This window comes from Sitophilus oryzae, unplaced genomic scaffold (genome assembly GCF_002938485.1).
Source record: "Sitophilus oryzae breed Bouriz unplaced genomic scaffold, Soryzae_2.0 scaffold_1499_pilon_pilon, whole genome shotgun sequence".
Taxonomy (NCBI): Eukaryota; Metazoa; Arthropoda; class Insecta; order Coleoptera; family Curculionidae; genus Sitophilus; species Sitophilus oryzae.
In genome coordinates, this window is record NW_022146168.1 from 5,024,217 (window position 1) to 5,047,450 (window position 23,234).

The 23,234-nt window shown below is 32.6% G+C and overlaps 1 protein-coding gene across 1 annotated transcript in view; it reads left to right on the forward strand.

Moving 5' to 3' along the window:
* The window catches only part of LOC115877889, a 58,912-nt gene that overhangs the window by 24,913 nt on the left and 10,765 nt on the right, over positions 1-23,234 (forward strand). The window contains exons 3-4 of the mRNA XM_030894240.1: positions 1,625-1,854; positions 11,766-11,973. Coding sequence (XP_030750100.1) covers positions 1,625-1,854; positions 11,766-11,973 — 438 coding nt within the window. The remainder of the gene's footprint in view (positions 1-1,624; positions 1,855-11,765; positions 11,974-23,234) is intronic.

Consider the following 23,234-nt stretch of genomic DNA (forward strand, 5'->3'; position numbering starts at 1 on the left):
TGGAAAGGCCAAAAAAATATACAAAAAGACGTCGTGTATTTTTTTTATATTATTATTTTTATATTAACTCAAGTTTTAGAAATAGCTACTCATGTACGCTCTACACTCTGTAGTATTATTTTAGCTCTCTGAAAATGATTAAATTTTATTAGCAGTGAGTTGTTTTGTTGTCTTTCTATCGCTGTTGTACATATATCTTGATATTTAAAAAGTTATTAATTCACTTTTCAGTTCGATCTGCTATAAAGGCATGTTTTTTTTTTAGTTTTTTTAAATCTTGTGGTGAGAATGACTGATGACCAAATGATTTAGAATGATTGAAGTTGAGTTTTGGTTATATTATTTTTGTTTTGTCATAATATTTCGGTTCAAGTATATTTTCTGTACTGTAGAGGGTTTTGCAACAGTGTGTCAGGCATCTGTTTTGCCTAATATATGTATTGGATGTATTTTAGGAGAATATTTTCACTTCTACAGGGTGGTTCAAAAAAGTGTGAGCGAATTTGAATAATTATTTTAAATGGAATTCCAAAGCCACAGACAGTTGGTTTCACAAAAAATAACTTTTTATTTATTACAATTCTGTTTTATACCGAGTGTTTTTCAAAACTGGCTCACCCCTATAACTTTTTTTATAATATAAAAAAGAAGATTTGGTATATTAATATATGACATAAATGAGGATTGGTTACCGTATTCAATATTAGTTTCGGTCGCCGAAAATGACTACTCACAAGCTAACTTTTGATTTCTAAATAGTACGGTCGGTAGTTTTTTACTTTATTTGATGGAAAATGGCGTTCTGAACTGAACCCAATGACATGTCATATGTCAACTTTTGACATTGTTACTTATATAGTCTTTTCTTCATTAGCTCTTTAAATTTCAATTTAGAGTGTCACGGCAGTAAATGTAATGACAGTTACAGACATAATACCATAATATGATCGAGAAAAAACGGCGTCCAGTTGGCTTGGAAATGAATATCGATAAGATTCCCTATATAATTTTACATATTAAATTACAGCAATCTTCATTTCATAACCATCTCTGACGCCGTTTTTTTTATCATACAGTACAACGACTTGAAATATCAAGTATTGGTACCAAATTATTCGTAAAAAATGCCTTTGCCAAATATGCTAATGAGCCATCCTCGGTCCATTTAAAAAATTGAGTTATGATTAAAAATACAATTTGGGCATCTTTTAATCGACCAGGAAAAGACACTAAAAATATTATACGATCAAATTTATTTTTCCAAAACTTCTTGATTAAAAATTAATGGTTTTAACAAATATAAATTAATGCTATTTTTTTTAATCATATGTCAGAAGTTGACATATGATATCATTCTATTCAGATTGTCATTTTCTATAAAAGAAAGTAAAAAAATACTGAGTGTACTATTTAAAAATCAAAAGTTTTTCCGGCGAAACAGGAAGTGACCGAAAGTAATTGAATATTGAAATTAAATAAGTACGTCAATCGATGCCGATTTATATCATACACCACCATACTAAATTTCGTTTGCATCTAAAAAAGTCATAGGGGTGAGCCACTATTTTATTTTTTTCTGTATAGACATTTATTTGGAATATAATGTTTTGATATATTGTTTCAGGCATGTCCGCAGTTCGTCAAACTGTCCGACATGATGGAGTGCCAGAAGGCGCGGGTGGAGGTGAGCTTCGCGCCCCGCATGAGCCGCTCCATCCCCGAGAGCCACTGGGTGGAGAGCCCCTTCCTCATGTCGCGCTCCGCTTGCTACCGGAGCGCCCCCCATCCCATCGAGCCGGAACCCCCCATAGCGGAGAACGGCTCGGATACCGAAAGCGCCATCACCAATTCCAGGTACGTATTTTGGGAATTGTTGAAAAATCCTCGGAAAAATCTTATACATATACAGTATGTTCCCGGATTGTCTTTCCAAGCGGATTTTTTTTTATTATTGACATTTTGAGAAAAATGCATTCTTCATAAACAGTTTTGCTTGTTCTAAAATGATTAATCCCTTTTATACTTCTCTAAATTTCCATACCGTTTTAGAGAGAATTAAAAAAAAACGTGAAAATATGGTTGATTTTTAGCCGACCATACCAACAGGCTAGTAGGCTATTAAGATCGGCAAAAAAAAAGTTTTTTTAATTTCACTCAAAATGAGTTATTTGGGTCATAAATGACCTAAATACAAAATATTTTCATGGTGTCTGTCTGTCTGTCCGTCTGTCTGTAACACTCATATACACTCCGATAACTCAAAAACCGCTAAACCGATTTTAACCAAATTTGGCACAAAAATACTGTGGCACCCGAGAATCTGGCCATTAGTTTTTAGTGGGGATGGGGGGGTTGGTAAGGGGGTATGGGAGGGGTTACAATTTTTAAAAAATCGTATATCCAAAATTACAGTACCTAGCGAAACGTGGTTTTCAATTTAAGATTAGGAATAATATTTGCAACAAAAAAAATTGGAACAAGTCTCGGAAAAAGTCCTTTTCTTTGAAACTAAAAGAACTGCCTACCAACTTTTTATTAACATATTTTGGTATGGGCGACTATACGTGCCTCTCGGCGCCAATTTTTTTACCCTAAAATTTAAAAACCTTTTTAGCTTCTAGTTCCTAAAAATTAAAAGGCGTTTCTATGGTAATATAATTTCGATTTCATTCTTTGATAGATGGTTATTGTTAATTTTGATTAACGTCATATTTTTTGGTGTTGTTAAAGTATCACATTTTCCGATAACTATTATCACCCTCTCCGTACCGGGTGGCCAACTAAGAATGGACGCCGGCTGTATCTCAGAAACTACTTTTCGTATAACTTTGAGAAAAAAAATCTAATAAGTAAATCGACCAAGAGAAATCGCTGAAAATTATTTTCAAGTTCGAAAATTGTCCGCTAGGGGGCGTTTCTCTGATAGCCAATCAGAAAACACGGTTTTTCTCAAAAATATGCAGGTGAACAGGTATTTTAAATATTACTATTGTAATCATCGAGAAATTTGTAATTTTTTTGATATAGAGTATTTTGCTCTATCTCATAAAATAAAGTGGTGGGGGAAGGTTAAACTTGCTTTTATTAAAATAAGGATAACTCTGGTTTAGGTTAGCCGATTTAAACAAACTAGGGCTCGTTTGAAAGAGCTTTTCTTCCTTAATGATCTCCAGTATAAATGTGTTGTTTCCACAAATTTTTTCGTGGTAGCTAGAGGGTGCTGTTTGACATCATAACAGATATTGCGCTTTTTCATAAAAAAATTAAATAGGAGGCTATATTTCTCTTTGCACAGTTAAATAGAGCACAAAATTTCCAAAAAATCAGCGTAAACCGCAACTTTCTATCTTCTCTCTAACCGGAGATATTAAGAGAACAAATCATGTTAGGCTGCCGCTTAGGATTATATGGTCTAAAAATTATACTAGTAGGCTAGGAAACAAAAAGAGGTAAATTGGTTACGTCAAAATATCAAAACGTTTAAGTTCAGTGTTCTTGCATCCGAATTTCGGGCGTTTTCTTAAAAAAAATGACGTCATAAATTTTTAAACGTGTTTATGTAACATTATCGTCCATCCATATAATTTTTACGAATTTCTTGGTTAATTATACGTATGTAGTTCTCAGATTAAAATGTCCGAAAGTCGGACAATCGATAATTTTATTAAAATTTCTAGGAATGTTTGCCGCCATATTGCTTTTAACAGAAAAGGGCCAAATTTCGTATGGTCGAAAACTAGGGGTTTATTTCATGTAACATCATTTAGTTATTAATCCAAATTCGTCCTTGATTACACTTGTTTTCGTATTTTACCTGCTGTTTGTGTTATTTATTATTTTATTATTAAGTTTATGGTCGTTTTTTTTTGATCGTCACTTTTAATATAGCAATTAAAGTGCGAATCTTATCAACATGCACCACTGGTCCTAATCTACCCTTGATGTAAGTAGTTCAGCACCAAGACCGTTGGTCGGTAAATGTTTAGGCAGGAATTCTAATGAAATGATTGGACTTTGTTAATTATCTGAATGAAATGAATTATCCATAATTTCTAAGAGATGAATTGCCAATTTTGTTAGAGGATCAATCATGATTCAATCGCTTTGCAATTTCATCAGCATGAATGCAGTTGGTGCAGTTGTGCCACTTATTGTGCTATGAGTGTGTGGGGCTTCTTGGATACCACTTACTTTAGTAGATAGAGACGCTGGAGCGGCATATTTCCATGGCCAGCTAGGTCATCGGATTCAATATGCCTGGGTTTTAATTTATGGGGTCGAATCAAGAACGAACGTGAATAAATAACAATTAAATGGTATTAAAATGAAATTAAAATATATGTTTTGATATTTTGACGTAACCAATTTACCTCTTTTTGTTTCCTAGCCTACTAGTATAATTTTTAGACAATATAATCCTAAGCGGCAGCCTAACATGATTTGATCTCTTAATATCTCCGGTTAGAGAGAAGATAGAAAGTTGCGGTTTGCGCTGATTTTTTGGAAATTTTGTGCTCTATTTAACTGTGCAAAGAGAAATATAGCTATTTAATTTTTGTATGCAAAAGCGCAATACCTGTTATGATGTCAAACAGCGCCCTCTAGCTACCACGAAAAAGTTTATGGAAACAACATTTATACTGGAGATCATTAAGGAAGAAAAACTCTTTCAAACGAGCCCTAGTTTGTTTAAATCGGCTAACCTAAACCAGAGTTATCCTTATTTTAATAAAAGCAAGTTTAACCTTACCCCACCACTTTATTTTATGAGATAGAGCAAAATACTCTATATCAAAAAAATTACAAATTTCTCGATGATTACAATAGTAATATTTAAAATACCTGTTCACCTGCATATTTTTGAGAAAAACCCTGTTTTCTGATTGGCTATCAGAGAAACGCCCCCTAGCGGACAATTTTCGAACTTGAAAATAATTTTCGGCGATTTCTCTTGGTCGATTTACTTATTAGAATTTTTTTCCCAAAGTTATACGAAAAGTAGTTTCTGAGATACAGCCGGCGTCCATTCTTAGTTGGCCACCCGGTACATTGAACAAAAAAAATATGACATTAAAAGAGTTAAAACGAAATTATATTACCATAGAAACGTGTTTTGATTTTTAGGAAAAAAATCAACCATATTTTCATGTTTTTTTCAATTTTCTCTAAAACGGTATACAAATTTGGAGAGAACTATAAACAGCTTAACCATTTTAGGACAAGCAAAAATTTTTGTGAAGAATGCATTTTTCTCAAAATGTCAATAATAAAAAAGTTTTCCCTCTTGTAAAGACAATCCGGGACATACTGTAGATCATATACAGGGTGTTAGGTTTGGTTTGGGTTTCGAGGGTGACCTGGAATCCATAAGAGATATACGAAGAAGCTCAAATTATGGTAAAGTTGCGTAATTATATGGCCAATAAAATGCCGTATTGCGAATTAAAAAATATCCGAATACATTCGAAGATATTCGGAAGGAAATGAAATATTTTAAAATAGTTTTTAATCTGTCCTGGTTTTATTTGAAATATATTTTAAAGTAAATGTCACTTCGTCATTGTTACTTTTTCCTTTTTTGTAAGTCACACATAAATTAAATTTTAAATCTGACGTTTCATTAACGAGATACCATCATCAACTTTATTTTCTTAAATACGGACCTGGATTTTTAAGCTTTGGGAGATTTTGTACTAATTACAGTTGTCGTGATGAGAATGGTGACAGCTTTACCTGTCGACTGATATTTTCGGTATTTTATTAATAGAAACAGTAGTAAACATAACTTAATCTAAGAGCAGCTGGAATCAGGAACAAGGTCGTCAAAATTTTGGCGAGCGTTCAAATAATTGAGCGATTTGTGTACAAATCGTATGAAATATTTATGACATGCACCGCATGCAAATTATATTCGCATATAATTTAAATTGATTATGTTTTTATTCCTTCAATGTATGTATCTATAGCAGTAAATTAAAGTGGGAATCTAAATACAACAAGATCTTAATAAATAATGTATACAGGGTGGTCCGAACTGTATTCCGGAAACTTCGGCAGCACATCCTACAGATAAAAATAAGTAAAAAAGTTCGTATAAATGTATGTCCTAAAATGCTTAATTTCGGAGATACAGGATGTAGAAGTTTCATATTTATTTCGATTTTTTCCAAATACGTTTTTCCGTTACGTTACTTCAGAATTTATTTGGATAAAATCGAAATAAAAATGAAACTTCTACACTCTGTAGCTCCGAAACTAACGATTTTAGGACATACATTTATACGAACTTTTTTATTTATTTTTATCTACAGAATATGCTGCCGAAGTTTCCGGAATACAGTTCGGACCTATGGTTCGGACCACCCTGTATATCGAAATTTCCAATCATTTTTTTTCCACTAGTATCTGACCAAAAATAAAGAATATTTTGCGTCGCAGAAACCTTTATTTGGCCAACACATGGCCCATAGTATATTGTATTTTTTTTTCTTAGTTTTGGTATAATCAAGCAGGAAACCATATTTATGAAGCAACTTAATCAAAATATATTGTAAGGAACAATGTGGGCGGTGCCCCATACTCGCTGGCTATAGGAAAATGAATTACAATCTTCTTTTTACTGATTTTTATCACGTAAATGGATATCTACTGACGCAAATCAGATTTAAAATCGAATCATCGCGGTGTACAAGGCTATCCCACAACGTGTAGTATAATGATAATATATCTTATTAGAGGTTTATTTGAAAACAATGGCGCACGCAAGGGGTGTTTTCAGGGTTGTATCGCCCTCTAAAACCCCCCTTGATCAATGGTTTCCTGTTTTGCTGTTTTTTTTATTTAATAAAATTGAGTTTTTTGAAATTTTGGAGATTTAGTAAGATTCTAGTAAGAATTTTGCTCTGATTTAGTAGGATGATTAGCGAAAGGTTGGGGCAAAAATAGCTATTAGTAGATCTGGCAACAAGGCATGACCAAAAAAATTAGAATTTTATTACAAGTAATTCTCCATAAACATCTAATATCCCTATAATAGTTTCACTTAAAAAAACTATTAGTCAATAGTTATTTATGTATCAGGGAATTATCTCGGGAATTATAGAGGTTTGCCCGTTGAATTATAAAAATTGCCCGAGGTTATTAACACCTTATAATTCCGATGGTACATTTGTTAATTTTAATTCTTACTGAATTGACTCGTATTTTGTCCCGTTTTAAAACGAGATAAAATGTTGGTTTTATTAATCTTCCGGTATATTTGTAATAACGCTGCTGGTAGGAACTTTATTTGTAGCCAGATTACTATTGTATTGAATGACCTGTTTATAAATTGACGATTGTTGTCAATCGAGTTCAGTTGTTTTGTCAAAAAACGCCTTTCGCACTAATTCGGCACACGTTCGAGTACGTTTCCATTAAAATGGAGGAAATATTAAAAAAAAAAGCTGAAAAAGCGCGACAAGTAGTATCACCTAAGTAGTAGTACCACCTAAAAGCGAATCCCTTTACCAAAAGAAATATAAAAAATACCGGGAGATAATGTAGAAAATACAGAAGTAAGGCACGGACACAGGCACGGATGTGTCTTAGCGCCCCTGTTCAACATATCCATGGCAGCGTTTTCCGAAGTGTACTCCGGAGACTTTGGCGGTATATTCTGCAGATAAAAATAAGTAAAAAAGTATAAATGTACGTTCTAAAATGCTTAGTTTCGGAGATACAGGGTGTAGAAATGTCATTTTTATTTCGATTTTTTCCAAATAATTTCTGAAGTAACGTCAATATTTGAATGAAAATTGGTGTCTGGAAGTTTTTTTGACATAAGCAATTTGATTTTGATGTCAATATGACTCCTATATACATGTGTTTTAACTGTTTTGAAGAGTAATAACTTTTCTCGTCCGTACTTGTATAAAACTACTGAATTAAAAAATATATATTTTCGTGACTTTTTACGTAAAAAATGTCTCTTGGTCAAAATCGCTAGGAGCAACCGTTCCCAAGATATTTCGAATGGAAATCATGTCATTATTGACAAAAAATAAACGCAAGTTGACTAGATAGTTATTCCACTGAAATAATAAATTTGGGAAATTTTGATTTTTTAAAATTAATCATAAATTTTTCTGCGGAAAAATGATGATAAAACAGTGTCTGTTGAACTTTTGGCACAAAAACATTTCTAATTTATGATTTCGGTCTAATAACTATTTAGGCAACATGTTTAATTTATGTCAGTGGTGACAGATATTGATAATTTCAATTTCAAATATCTCGAGAACCATTACTCGTAGCGATTTTTACCAAGATACCTTTTTTACGTAAAAAACGTCGTAAATGTATATTTTTTTACTCGGTAGGTTTTATAGGTACGGACGAAAAGTTATTACTCTTCAAAACAGTTAAAACTTTTTATTAAAAGGTTAAAACACATGTAGGTGGCGCGGCGCCTCCTACAAATAGGAGTCATATTGACATTAAAATCAAATTTCTCATATCAAAAAACTCCCAGACACCAATTTTCATCGAAATATTGACGTTACTTTAGAAATTATTTGAAAAAAATCGAAATAAAAATGAAACTTCTACACCCTGTATCTACGAAACTAAGCATTTTAGGACATATATTTATACGAACTTTTTTACTTATTTTTATATGCAGAATATGCTGCCGAAGTTTCCGGAATACAGTTCGCACCACTCTGTATTAAAGAAGATATTTAAAAAAAAATTAAAGCAATTTTACATTTTAATACTCAACAATTTTTTCCCATCAACGAAATATAATAATTATTACATATTTAAAGATGCAACAGAACTATTTTGTTGCATAAGGAAATGAGCAACTAAGGAATATGAATATGTTATTGCAGTGTGCATATTTCGATGGGAAAGTCAACGTTGAAAAAAACACAGAAACGCCGATTCTGTTAGAAATGCAAATAGTATGCTTCGGCCGGAAATGAAGAACGCTGTAAAATCGAGGGATACTAGAATTCCCATCCTGTGGATAAATAAATACTACTCATTATTATGCAACAAGATTACACATTTATTTTACGATGAGGTGATATGGGCGACAAATAATCGACTTTTAATTTAAAATACAGGGTCGCTGATATGTATGGGAACGGTCGATTATTAGGTAAAATATACAAGGTACCGCAAAAAAGTTAAATAAAAAAGTTATAGGGTTTTTAAGTATCCATTAGCGGGTAATAAATTTAAGTATACAGGGTCGGTCATAAAGTCGTGGCACGTCAAAGTTTCATTTTTTTAAATGGAATACCCTGTATATTATTGCCATATTTCGGTTCTTCCTTCAATTTTAAGTAAAAATCGAAATAATACAATGTACCTCAAACCAACCGTTTCCGAGTTACCTATTGACTTTTGCAAATATCACTTAATTCGATTTAATTAATTTCGATGTGTTCGGTTTCATTTAACGTTGCCATTCTGCGGAAACTGTGATGCTTAATAATATTTGACATTAGTTTTCAAGTTACCATCTATAGACGTATAAAATGAGATTGTATCAAGTCTGGAAATTACAAAATTTTCGTTTAACATTTCAAAATCAAAACTTTATAATTCGGAATTTGTTGAATTTAAGTACATTATGTGTATTATGATTATGTACCTAAATCCAAAAATTCTCTTCAAGTATGAGCTTTTATTTTTAATAGGAAGGTCCTCCGCCTTACCGTTTTCTATTTTTTCCTTATTATTACAAAGAAAAATTCATATCTCGGTATCTACTATTTGGGAAAAATATCTCGTAGTAACCTCATATATTTGTAGAAAATTGAATTCTCTACAAAAAAGATCTCTTAAGGTACGCGAACATTGACCAGAGCCGCACTCGCCGCACGCGCCGCCCGAATCGCACTTTTTTTTCTTGTCGCGCACACTAAGCCGTACCGAACGCGCCGCATTATTCGCTATTTTGTTTCTTTTTGCCCCTACTACACCCGTATTTGCCAATCGAATTTCTCATCAGTCGCTTCCGGAGTCCCGTCTGCGGTGATAAGCGTGTTTTTTAATATTTCTCGACAATAAATTACAACGAACAAGAAATAATTAAAAGCCCCTTGCTAATAGAAGAAGAAGAAATCACGAGAAAGAATCGAAAGTTATAGGTTCACAATATTAGCAAAAATCCACATTATTTCCATATTTAATTGAGGAAGAACTAAAAATTTTTCAATATTTCAATATGAGCCATGAAAAATTTGCGAACTTTCTTAGCATATTGAATTTCTAGTCTCCTCTTCGGCTACCTACGCTACGTAGAGTGGAAGGAATTGCGTGTAACGTCAGCAGCACTAGCCGCATTTACCGAAAATCATTCTGGCTCAATGAGATTATAAGGGGTATATAACCTCATTGTTCTGGCCCACCAATGCTGGCCGTATTTTCGTCGATGCGATTCGTGCGGCTCTGGCTAGTGTGCGCACCTTCATTGAAAGTAACGCAAACAATATTTTTCTTCGGTCGATGCGGCGCGTGCAGCTCTGGTCAGTGTGCGCACCTTTACAATTTTTTTTTGTAAATCTCACAGATTTCTTTTGGGCCGACCATACCTATAGGTATGGTAGGCTATTAAGATCGGCAAAAAAAAGTTTTTTTAATTTCACTCAAAATGAGTTGTTTGGGTCATAAATGACCTATGTAAATACAAAATATTTTCATGGTGTCTGTCTATCTGTCTGTCCGTCTGTCCGTCTGTAACACGATAACTCAAAAACCGCTAAACCGATTTTAACCAAATTTGGCACAAAAATACTGTGGCACCCGAGAATCTGGCCATTAGTTTTTGGTGGGGGTGGGGGGTTAGTAAGGGGGTATAGGAAGGGGTTAAAAATTTTAAAAAATCGTAACTCCAAAATTACAGTAGCTAGTGAAACGCGGTTTTCAATTTAAGATTAGGAATAATATTTGTAACAAAATTTGTAATAACATGAAAATCAATCAAAGTCGCAGTTTTTGAAATAAAAAAAATTGGCGCGGGGAGGCACGTATAGCCGCCCATACTAAAATATGTTAATATCTCGAAAACTGCGACTTTCATTTTGATGTTATTACAAATTTTGTTGCAAATATTATTCCTAATCTTAATTTGAAAACCGCGTTTCGCGAGCTACTGTAATTTTGGAGTTACGATTTTTTAAAATTTTTAACCGCCTCCTATACCCCCTTACCAACCCCCCACCCCCACCAAAAACTAATGGCCAGATTCTCGGGTGCCACAGTATTTTTGTGCCAAATTTGGTGAAAATCGGTTCAGCGGTTTTTGAGTTATCGTGTTACAGACGGACAGACAGACACCACGAAAATATTTTGTATTTAGGTCATTTATGACCCAAATAACTCATTTTGGGTGAAATTAAAAAAACTTTTTTTTGCCGATCCTAATAGCATACCATACCTATTGGTATGGTCGGCTAAAAAATTGGAAAAATTCCTTTACTTTGAAACTAAAAAAACTGCCTACCAACTTTTTATTAACATATTTTAGTATGGGCGGCTATACGTGCCTCCCGGCGCCAATTTTTTCTTATGAATTTTAATACTCGTTGACAAAAAATCATTATAATACGCGCAATTCATGATTTTGTAGGAAATTTACTGCTCTACACAAATGTATTTTTTTCAATAAAAACTGTCGTTCTCCTTGGAGCCTCCGCGTCGTATCTGAAGCGCCACTCTGTATGTTATACCTTTGAAAAATATATAAATACTAATTGGTCTTCTCTTTACAGTACCTCGCAACCAAAAAAAGCTGTTCGCCGCCTGGGAACCGACCTTTTGCGTATGTTCCTTGAGGAGATAGGGCCTGATGTCGTCGTGGAGGTCGAAGGACATAAACTGAAAGCGCACAAGTGCATTCTAGCCTCCAGGTGCCAGTACTTCGCCGCCCTACTGAGTGGAAATTGGTTGGAGAAGTCGGGAAATATAATTTCGTTACAGGTAAGGATGCATTTAAACTAGGGAATGCAATCCCGCACCAAAATCTCAATCCCACAAACCCGCGGGATTAAAGCAATCAATCCCGCGGATCCGCAAAATTGCGGGATTGTAAACAATAAATGCTCTTCTTTTTTCTCTCCAATTTTGGGATGCGGTTTGGACCAGGTTTTAGACGCATCTAATGTGATTAAGATGCTATGTGGTTTTCGAAAATATATTTAGCGAATTTTCATATACAGGGTGCTTTATATTAGTGTACAAATTTGGTCAAGAATCTTTTTTACCGAAAATTTACAATTTTTGAAAAATCGAAATTTTAACTATGTACGACTAATCTGTATTGAAATTAGAAAAGACAATTTGGTGTTTTTTTTTTAATTTTTTTGTTTTAAGGAAAATACGTTTTTTTTTCGAAAAATATGCATTTATAGTCATGCATTTGGTCCTAAATGGTACAAAATGCATTGTACATTTTGCATAGGCCCACAATATATTGATATAGCGTATATCTTAAACTATCTGTACAGAAATTTGGACCGATGTATACAGGGTGTTCAAAAAATATATTTAATATTAAATAAACTTAACTTTTATTATAATTTATCTACTTATTTTATAAATAAAAATATTATTCTGATGTTGAAGTTTTTTTTGACTTGTGTTAGTTATCTGCTTTCAGATACACTCTATATCATAAATAATTTTTTGGCATATGCAGAATGTACAAACACATTACACATGTATGTACATGCACATCTAAACCCTGGTCTAAACCGCATCCCAAAATATTTTTTAGTTCAAGATAAATTCAACTTTAAATTTACCCTAAAATTTTGCTTGTCCCGATAATTATGTCCGGCAGTTTATTTGATGTAATTGTCCACAAGTACTAGTTAAACGCTTTTCTTCACTTAGGCACGCCAGAAAGAAACCTAACAATTAACCTGTTTGTTTCACTTATTTTTAATGGCCAAGCCGTAAGGGGAATCCCCTGGTGTCGAATCAGCAAATCCCGCAACTTTGATCCCGCGGAATCACAGAGGGATCCCGCATTGCATTCCCTAATTTAAACAAACTCTTTTAACTCTTCAAAAAAGTCTTATGGGTATTTCGCCATTTGCACTGTAAGAAAATCTACAAAATAAAATAGTTATTTTTTGTAGTCACTGCTTTTGTCAGCAGTGATTTACTAGTAAACAAATTTGCCTAACGGACTTAAAAATGCTTAACGTTTCGGGAAGTTCAGAAGTTCCCGTCGTCAGAAGCAAAAAAACACAAAGAAAATTTAAAATATCTAAATACAACTATTCAAGAACATTTTTAATTTTTTTTTTCAACAAATACGTCTGTAAAGCCCGTTCTGTTAAAACTCTTTTAAATGAGCACTTTTTAAATAACCAAAACTATAATTCTCTACTTAAACTACTACTAGAGAGTAACTAGAGTAAACTACTACTTGTAGAGTAAAACCACTAAATCTTAAGCAATTATAATTTTCGATAGATTTATCACATTACTTTTTATAATAATCAACTAACTGCATCGTCTGGATTGTAATCCTATTGCTCGTCTACTCCGGTTTATGCTCGAATTCCATGGATTCATTAGCCACTTTGATTGGTTAGTTCTCCTTCCTCCGTTAATCGGATAAGATGAATCGTTGATAAAAGAAATAAGTTTAGATTTGAAAGTGTCCATAAGAACAATGTAAATACAATGCCAAATGGGCCCTGTTCTTACAACGGTCGCTCTCCAAAGCTTTTGAAAAAATCGGAGTGGTTCGACTTTTTCCGGAATTATGTCGCCAAATATTGTTCATTCAAATTTATTATTATTTTCTTTTAATTTTTTAAATAAAATACAGTGTGTTGCATATAAGAAACTTTATTTTGTATAAGGGCATGTATGAAATATCTATGAAACATTGGAAACCGACGTTATGCCACGATCCACGATGGTTTTTGCAGTTCACAGTTCACACAGCTTTTTAAGTTTTTAATGCCACTTTTTCACAATGATCACGGGTTTGAGTATGTAAAATTTAAATTCAACTCACGAGATAACAATAATTACTTTGAAAGTGGACGCTTTAAACACTTTTCTGTATTTTTTTTAATGAGGGCGGTTTAAATTTTGCTAGATTTTATAATTTTTGAAGATTCTGACTTTGACAAGAGAAAATTACTTCTGTTCTTGTTTGCAGTTGTTCTTAGCAACCGCTATAGCAGCGTCCTAAAACGTAGACGCTACAAAATAATTATAAAGTTTTCACATATTCCAATCTAAGCTTGTTTCCTTTATCTATGAAATGAATCGCTTGTGATTTGTTAAAAATATTTGACAGTGACAATTCATAATACAATTCCAATTGTGTCTGCAATTGTCTTTTTTTTTGTTATTATTTCCAGAACGTTATACGAGTTTAAGAAGTTAATGAACTGTTAAGTGTTTTATGAGTTTTACTTATCGGTCATTATTATTTTGCCACTCTTTTAAATGTAAAATTTAGTAATTTAGTTTTCCAGGAGGAGGATTATATATCAAGGGTAAGAATATTTTGAGAGAAAAATTGTTGAAGATTTTACATTTTTCTTGGTATTTTTCGGAAAATAAAAAAAAACTTTTTATGCAACAAGTTCGTTCTCTTTTTAAGACCAAAAAAAAATCGAAAACGAATTTCGTTAAATTAGTTAATGCCTCCTTTTTGTTGCCAAAAATCATTTGACAAGGAAAGCCATTTAGTTGCAATCTTATTTAATGTAATTAGTGTATTTAGTACAATGTTTAAATTATAATTTCACCCTTGAGTAATTAGGAACTAGGACAGGGTCGCCAAAATTTGGCAAATAGTCATAAAATTTGGTAATTTTTAGAAAATATTTATGCAATACATTTCACTCAAATGGAATGAAATTACTAATAGCGGATTTTTTCAACTCAAACAAACAATTCAGTAGAAAAGTCTAATAATTGTGATAATTGAGTAACGTCTATAAAGATGACCAAAATAAAATAAAAATATATTCATTAAAAAATTACTTTAAATAAAAACATATATTTCAAATACAACTATTAATGTTTTTCTATTAATATTAATACTGATTAGTTTGATTCGTGATTTTCTCGAGGCACAACAATAATTTATTATAACAATTCCCAGGGCTGTTTAGATATTTTAATATTTCCTGTAGCGGGCGATGTGTATTATTATCTAGATAAATAGTAAAATAAAAAAGCCAAACAATAGAGGTAATTCTCTGCGAGATTCGAAAAAATTTCCTCCTTTTAAGGAAGTAGGCATTTCAGTATAATAAAACTAGATAAAAAAATTGGCGCCGGGGGGCACGTATAGCCGCCCATACTAAAATATGTTAATAAAAAGTTGGTAGGCAGTTCTTTTAGTTTCAAAGTAAAGGAATTTTTCCAGTTTTTTTTTTATCTCAAAAACTGCGACTTGACTGATTTTGATGTTATTACAAATTTTGTTGCAAATATTATACCGCGTTTGGCTAGCTACTGTAATTTTGGAGTTACGATTTTTTAAAATTTTTAACTCCCTCCCATACCCCCTTACCAACCCCCAACCCCCACCAAACACTAATGGCCAGATTCTCGGGTGCCACAGTATTTTTGTGCCAAATTTGGTTAAAATCGGTTTAGCGGTTTTTGAGTTATCGTGTTACAGACGGACAGACAGACACCATGCAAATATTTTTTATTTAGGTCATTTATGACCCAAATAACTAATTTTGAGTGAAATTATAAAAACTTTTTTTTGCCGATCTTAATAGCCTACCATACCTATTGGTGGTCGGCTAAAAATATAGGTTTGTTCTAAGTTGGTAATAACTTAAAGTTGTTATTACCTCAGTTGGTAATAACCAAACCAAATCAAAACAAAACAAAGTGTGTTGTTTCTGGGGAACAGGACACATAATAATGGGTTTTTTTATCGGAGGACCTCTACTTCAAGTGAGATCCAACCAAATGACCTTTCTTTATCATTACCACAACTCGAGGTGGCTAAAATGGATCGAGGAATGTGGAGAGATGCAACATTCCTTCAGGACGTACTAACCTTGTATACCGGATGTGTCTCAAAAGTGGCTCACCCTTAAGTATAACTTTTTTATTTTTTCAGATAAAAGAACGAGATTTGGTATGATTTGGTATTGTTTGACGTTTTCAATTGTTTTCGGACACTTCCTGTTTCGCTGGAAATGACTACAACTTGATTTTTTTAAAGGGCACCCTTCGTATTTTTTTACTTTATTTGATAGAAAACGACAGGCTGAATAGAATGGCATATCACTTGTCAAATTTTGACATTTTCTCTTAAAAAAATCTTATTTTAAATTTCAATCTAGAGTGCCCTGGCTATGTTAAAAACACTAATTTTTAATCATGCAGCCTTGGAATAAAATAGATTTGATCGCCTAATGTTTTTTTGTGTTTTGTCCTGGCCGGTTAAGAGATGCCCAAATCGTATTTTTAACCATATCTCAATTTTTTCAAACGAAACGAGGGTAGCTCATTAGCAAATCTGGAAAAAATCATTTTTTTATTAGTAATTTGGTAGCACACACTTGGTATTTCGAGGCAAATTGTCATATTGAACCGCATTTTACAATTTCAAATAAACCATATGCGAAAATGTCAAAAGTTGACATGTGATATGCCATTCTATTCAGAGTGTTATTTTCTATCGAATAAAGTAAAAAATACTGAGGTGTCATTTAACAATCTAAAGTTGCAGCCATTTCCGGTGAAATAGGAAATAATTGAAGAGCACACGGGAAAAACGATGAGTGTCCAAAAACGGGGATAAATGTCCAGGAAAGCGTTTTTTAATTCAAATTAAGCATGGACTTTTATCGTTTTTCCCATTTCTAAATGCATGTTTCTATGTGACCTCCTCGTGATTCTTCTTTATTTAGGTACCAGAAGGTGTAGCTTTTTAAAGACGGAAAATATTATGCATTAAAACCAAATTAGCAAAAATGGACTTTCATCTTTTTTTTTCGTATGCTCTTCAATTAAATACGTCAATCAATCCTGATTTATGTCATATACTAACGTACCAAATCATGGGCATTTTTTAACCGGCCAGGACGAAACACGAAAAACATTAGACGATGAAATCTATTTTTTCAGGGCTCCTTGATTAAAAATTAGTGTTTTTAGTTTTTAACATAGCCATGGCACTCTAGATTGAAATTTAAAATACGATTTTTTTAAGCGAAAATCTCAAAAGTTGAATAAAGTAAAAGTATAGAGGGTGCCATTTAAAAATCAAAAGTTGTAGTCATTTCCGGTGAAACAGGAAGTGACCGAAAACATTTGAATACGTCAGTCAATCCTAATTTATGTCATATACTAACATACCAAATCTCATTTTTTTATCTGAAAAAAATAAAAAAGTTATATAGAGGTAAGCCACTTTTCAGACACACCCAGTATATTCATCCACTGGGAAAATAAGAAAAATTCACTGCCTCCTGGACTAAAAGCAAGGAAATAATTTGGCTTTGGGTTGTCAATGAAACTAGCCAAACGATAAATGTAGAAGGAAATTCTCAAGACAAATCGAATTAATTAATGGACAGTAAACATTGAAGACAAATGGACAATAAAATTAATGAGCTTAATAAACACCGCACTTAAGCGAGCTCTATTAATTCCTACGTTGTCCTTGTGTGTCTTATTAAATTTATGACAGCGCGTACTAGATAAAACAGACGGTTCTAAAGATTTATTTTCACTCACGACAATATCGTAAATTAGTGGCAGCTGAAAAAATCGGAAGACGCGCTACTTTTACTTTCTTACGTTGGACGAAACTAGTTTTAGAACGGTAGGTAAAAATATTACCTTAATGGTCCTTACTGTCGGTATCTCGCAAAATAGAAAGCGACTGCCGATTTTTGCGAACTTGATTAATGACTGGTATTTAGACTTTGATTTATATAAGTTTTTTTTTCTTATTGAAAAATTGACAATGGCAAATTGAAAGGCTTACAGATGTAGGATGAGATAATTTCACTGTAGAAAAAAAAATTACATACACTGAGTCAATATATTATAGTTTTAAGATGTAGGTACACTGACCGGCACGAATAACAGACAACTTAACTTTTTCTTGTATTTTAAAGTTTAATATACAAGGTGTTTCAAAAAACATGTGCCATCTCTCGTGGGGAGATTCCTCACGTAAAAATAAAATTAATTTTTCATATCAACATAGGTCCGATTTCGCTTTGTTTCGTAGCTACAGGGTATTAAAGTCGTAATATTTTTTCGATTTATTATAATTTTCTTCCAAGTACTTTTAGCGTTTCGAATGAAATTTTGAGGATAAAAGTTACTCTAAATGCGATATATTTTAAAGCTAAAAAAAATTGTCGACATATTCACCAGGCACGTGCATATGGGTTATCACTGGAAAATTTTTCTAAAAAAAGCATGTACGCCACTGACTATTTTTTCTCTTGTTAGCAAAATAGTGTAAGCAGTCTAATGCCGATTAAAAGTTGTGAAAACTCTTGATATTTTGTCGATTTCGGCCTTCTTGATGAGATAAACGCAATTTTATTAATTTGCTTTGATCCAGGTATTATAGCAACCTTTAAAAAAAATTAATATCATTAACTTGCGAAAGTTTTAATAAGTACTCATAGATTCTTCATCAAAAAATATGGAAAAAAGTTCCTATAAACATGGGTATGGAAATGCATAGTTTTAGAGTTACAAGATGTTAAAAATTTGAAAATTAGGTTTTTTGTAATTATTTTAAATACCATTATTTCTTTTATTTGAAATTTCTCTAGGTTAGATTAATAGTAATAATAACTAATAGTAATAATATTTAATAATAAATTAGGTAAAACATCGAAACTTTTTTAGCATTAAAATATGTAGCACTTATAGTAACTTTTACCCTCAAAATTTCATTCGAATCACTAAAAGTACTTGGAAAAAAATTATAATAAATCGAAAGATTATTAAGGTTTTAACACCCTGTAGCTACAAAACAAAGCAAAATCTGACATATGTTGATATGAAAAATAAATCTTCTTTTTACCTGAGGACTCTCCCCACGAGAGATGGCACATGTTTTTTGAAACACCCTGTATATTTTGTTCTAGTGGGCCGATTTTGATGATTTTTTAAGTAATTTATAGATAAATTATTTACTTTTGAAATCCAGATCTGGTCTATTATACGAGGCAAAAATGTTATTATTTTGGCAAGTACTATATTTGAAAGTTTGAAACACCCTCTAAAACGGTTTAACAAAACCAGGAACTTAAAAACCACTTTATCACGAAGGTGCACCTTTACGCGATAGTTTTGTTTTCGATTGATCTTAATAGCTTTATTTTTGTTGGAGATACTCGCAGTTTCAGAATACAGTAATGATTTACAAAAAGGTATTATTAAAAGTACGCCTTTGTAGAGTGTAGAATGTTTAGGAGGGGAGTTAATCACCGCGACCTTACAGATCTATTGTGTGTTCCCCTTTCTTGAGTTATAACGAGTTATAACTCATCATACAGTCTCAGGGCTTTAACAAAAGCCAGTATTTGAGACGACTCCATAGTAGCCAGCTCTCCATCCTCGACATCAGCCCAGCCGTACCAAAGTTCATGGCACGAACGGTCGTCGTCTCGGCGCACTCAGTGATGTTTTCGTGTTTCCCCATTTTCCCCACAGAATCTGCATTCGCCGTTGTTCTTCAGCTTGAGCCTACTGAGGTGTTCGTTGAGGAGACAGTGTCCTGGTAGAAACCCCGTGATAATCCGAAGATTGTTTATACGTAAATCAAGGAAAATCTTTGATTTTTCTCAGTCGTAATTCCTGAGGAACTTTTTCGAGTGTCTTAGACCGTTGGATGACCATTCCAGGTTACGGATGGAGTCTCCCAGGTTCCTCATTTCCGCCTTTAGTTGGTTTCCGCTTGGAAAGCAGAACGGTCCTGGTCCAGTTGGTGGAGTGTTCGCTCATTTTCTAGCTGGATAATTTGCTTTTTCATTGCCTTCTATCCCTTGGTGAGCGGGCACCCAGAGTAGGAGGACTTTAATTTCTTTGCCTAATTTGTTCAGCTTCTAACCATTCTTTGACCAACTTCGAATTGATGGTTACTGAGTTGATCGCGTTTAGTGCTGCTTGACTATCGGATAAGATGGCTATTTCCTGTTTTCGATAGTTCCTATCTAAGATAAATTGTACGCAACTTTCGATAGCGTAGATTTCTGCCTGAAGAATGCTGGGGTAGGTGCCCATTGATTCAGAGTATTTAGTTTTCGGTCTAAATACTCCGATCCCTGTCCCTGCTTTGGTTTTGGCAGCATCAGTATACCACGTTATGGTATGGTCTTTTACATGCTGAGCAAACGTTTCTCCCGTCCAATCCTTTTTATTACTCAATACCACAGTGGGGTGTATTGAGTAATGTAAGTGTGGTGATTCTTGGTATGTCAACCACTGGTAGTTGAGAAAAGTAAGCCTTTGCTTTTGGTCTTAATCAACAGATCTATGAAATAGTGTTTATTATTTTTTAATGTCACTGTCAAGGATTATTATCTATTGTGGCAGTTACTCCAATGGAGATGGTTTTAAGTTCACAAATTGATCTTCACCATGTTCAATTCAAGCAACAATAGCTGATACAACTTCTGAACTTGAAACCATCTCTTCTAGAGTAACTGCCAAAAGACAGTAATAACATGACTTGTCAATGACACTAAATTATGAAAATGATAAATGCTATTTCATAGATCTGTAGATTTAGACCAAAGGCAAAGACATGTTTTAATGTAAATCGTAACTCTCTTAACTCTATTGAGATGGAAGAATCAAAAACAAAACTATCTGTAAATGTTGCATCTTAATGAAAACATTATTTTTGAATTCCTTACTTTGTTAAACTCTGCCACAAGGTCTTTCAAACTTTCGCTAAAATAGCTACATTGTGTTTTTTCTTCGTATAATATACAGATGGTAAATTTAATTTTTAATTTTTAAAGAAGCTAAAAATCCAAATAATTTAATTTAGCTATATATGGAACAAAACTATTGAAATATGATATACGTTGGACATGCTTATAAAATCTATCCCATATAAACATATTAATATTTAATGCTGATATTATTATAATATGATATTTACAATTTCACAACAAATAAATAATAATGCTTTATTAATTGAAATGCAATACCCAAGGTGGGCGGGTTTCTCAAGTATCAGTAGATTTTTTCCTGCAAATAATAAAATATAATGATAAACTATTCAGGTGTATTATAAAAGGATTATAATTTTAAAAAAATATCAAGGGTGTTATTTGATCTTCACTTTTACAGCGTCTATTAGATAATACTTAAGAAAAATGGATAATAATACACCATTTGATGCCGTCATAGTGGGTTTTGAAACGACAATCGATGATGTTTATTGTCATGTCGATTCCTATATGACATTTAATTAAAAATTGTCATAAAAACCAAATCAAAAATGAACATTTAAATGGAAAAATGTAGAAAGTTTTCAGATACACCAATCATTAAACACGTAAATTTAGAATATTTTTGATAAATTGATTTTTGTTAGGAAGCTGTTTATTTTTGTCTAAATTAAATATTAAAATTTTACCAGATTGTATGTCAGTTATTAATAGATGATATACAAGGAGAGCCTGACAATTTATGGGCGTGATTGCAATGACGCGAATTCACTTTGACGCGTTTTGTTTTCGATTGTACTTAGGTATGTATAAAAAATGACAGTGTGTTTTTGCTCACTTCGGTAACTTCTAAATTGACAGTTGTATTACTGTTTTTTCCTACATCTAATAAAATAACATTAATAAGTATATTATGATTAAGTAATACGAGTATAACGAGGTATTAATCTCGTTATTTTACTTAATCAATAAGAAATCAGATATTGTTTAATCAAACACTGAAACAGAAATCTCTAAAGCCTCTCTAAGCGAGACTACATGACAGTGCATTTGTCTGTCATTTTAATTCGCAGGTGAATAGTTTTCTGTCATTTTTTGCATATGATCTGTCGGAATCTTCCATAACTCATTGGACAAACCCTATTTAATAAATTTATTTATTTATTTATTTATTTATTTATTAATACCAGTTAATTTACAATGTAGAAATACATGATAAACCGCAGAGAGACAGAGCTCTGTACGCGGACCGGTTTAACTTAAAAAATTAACAACTAAAAACTAAAAAACTAAGAAGTATGAAACAAAAATAAATATAAATACAAACAAAAATAAAGATCAATTACTCATAACTTAAGCTACAGGCGATCAGTATTCCGCTTTAGCCAAAACCTGATAGTTCTCTTCAAATTTTTCTTTTCCACTGTTAAATTTTTCAATTCAGTTGGTAAGAGATTGAAAATTTTTATCGCTTTAATGTAACTGTCTTTATCACTTATTCTTTTGCTATTTTTTGGTATAATTATGTTTTTGTTTCTTGTAATACTTTTGGAGTTTATATATTTGTTTTTTAAGATCTCATAGTGAAAAGTTATTGCTTCTAAGTTATAAATTTGTTCAATACTTAATGGATTTTTGTCTATTACAAAAGAGTTGTTGTTGATTACTTTCAGTATTCTTCTCTGTAATGTATTTAATAGCGTAAAATAGTTATCATAAGCACCACCCCATGCTATAATACCATAACTAATAACACTTTGAAAGAAGGCATAATAAATTGTTCTAAGCATTTCAACATCCATGTATTTTCTTAGTTTATAGAAAACAAAAATTAAATATTTAGTCTTGCTAATCAGATATTCAATTTGTTTATCCCATTTTACATTAGAGTCAAAAATAATACCCAAATATTTACAACAATCAACTCTTTTTACATATATGTCTTTAATTTTTATTTCAACTAATTTAGGAACACTATCTGAGTAATTTCCAAAAGTCATGAAAACAGTCTTATCAATATTTAAAGACAGTTTATTAAGTGCAAGCCAATTTGCAACCTTATCTAGTAGTTCATTCATTTTTTTAATACTTTGCTCCCAAGTGTCCTCAGTAGCAATGATTGCAGTATCATCTGCATACGATATTATACAACCATCCTGTATGCCAATTAATAAATCATTTACATATAAAATAAACATCAATGGCCCAAGGATAGTTCCTTGAGGCACTCCAATAGTTACATCTTTATTCTCGCTTATATAATCATTAATTTTAACTCTCTGCTTTCTATGCTCAAGATAA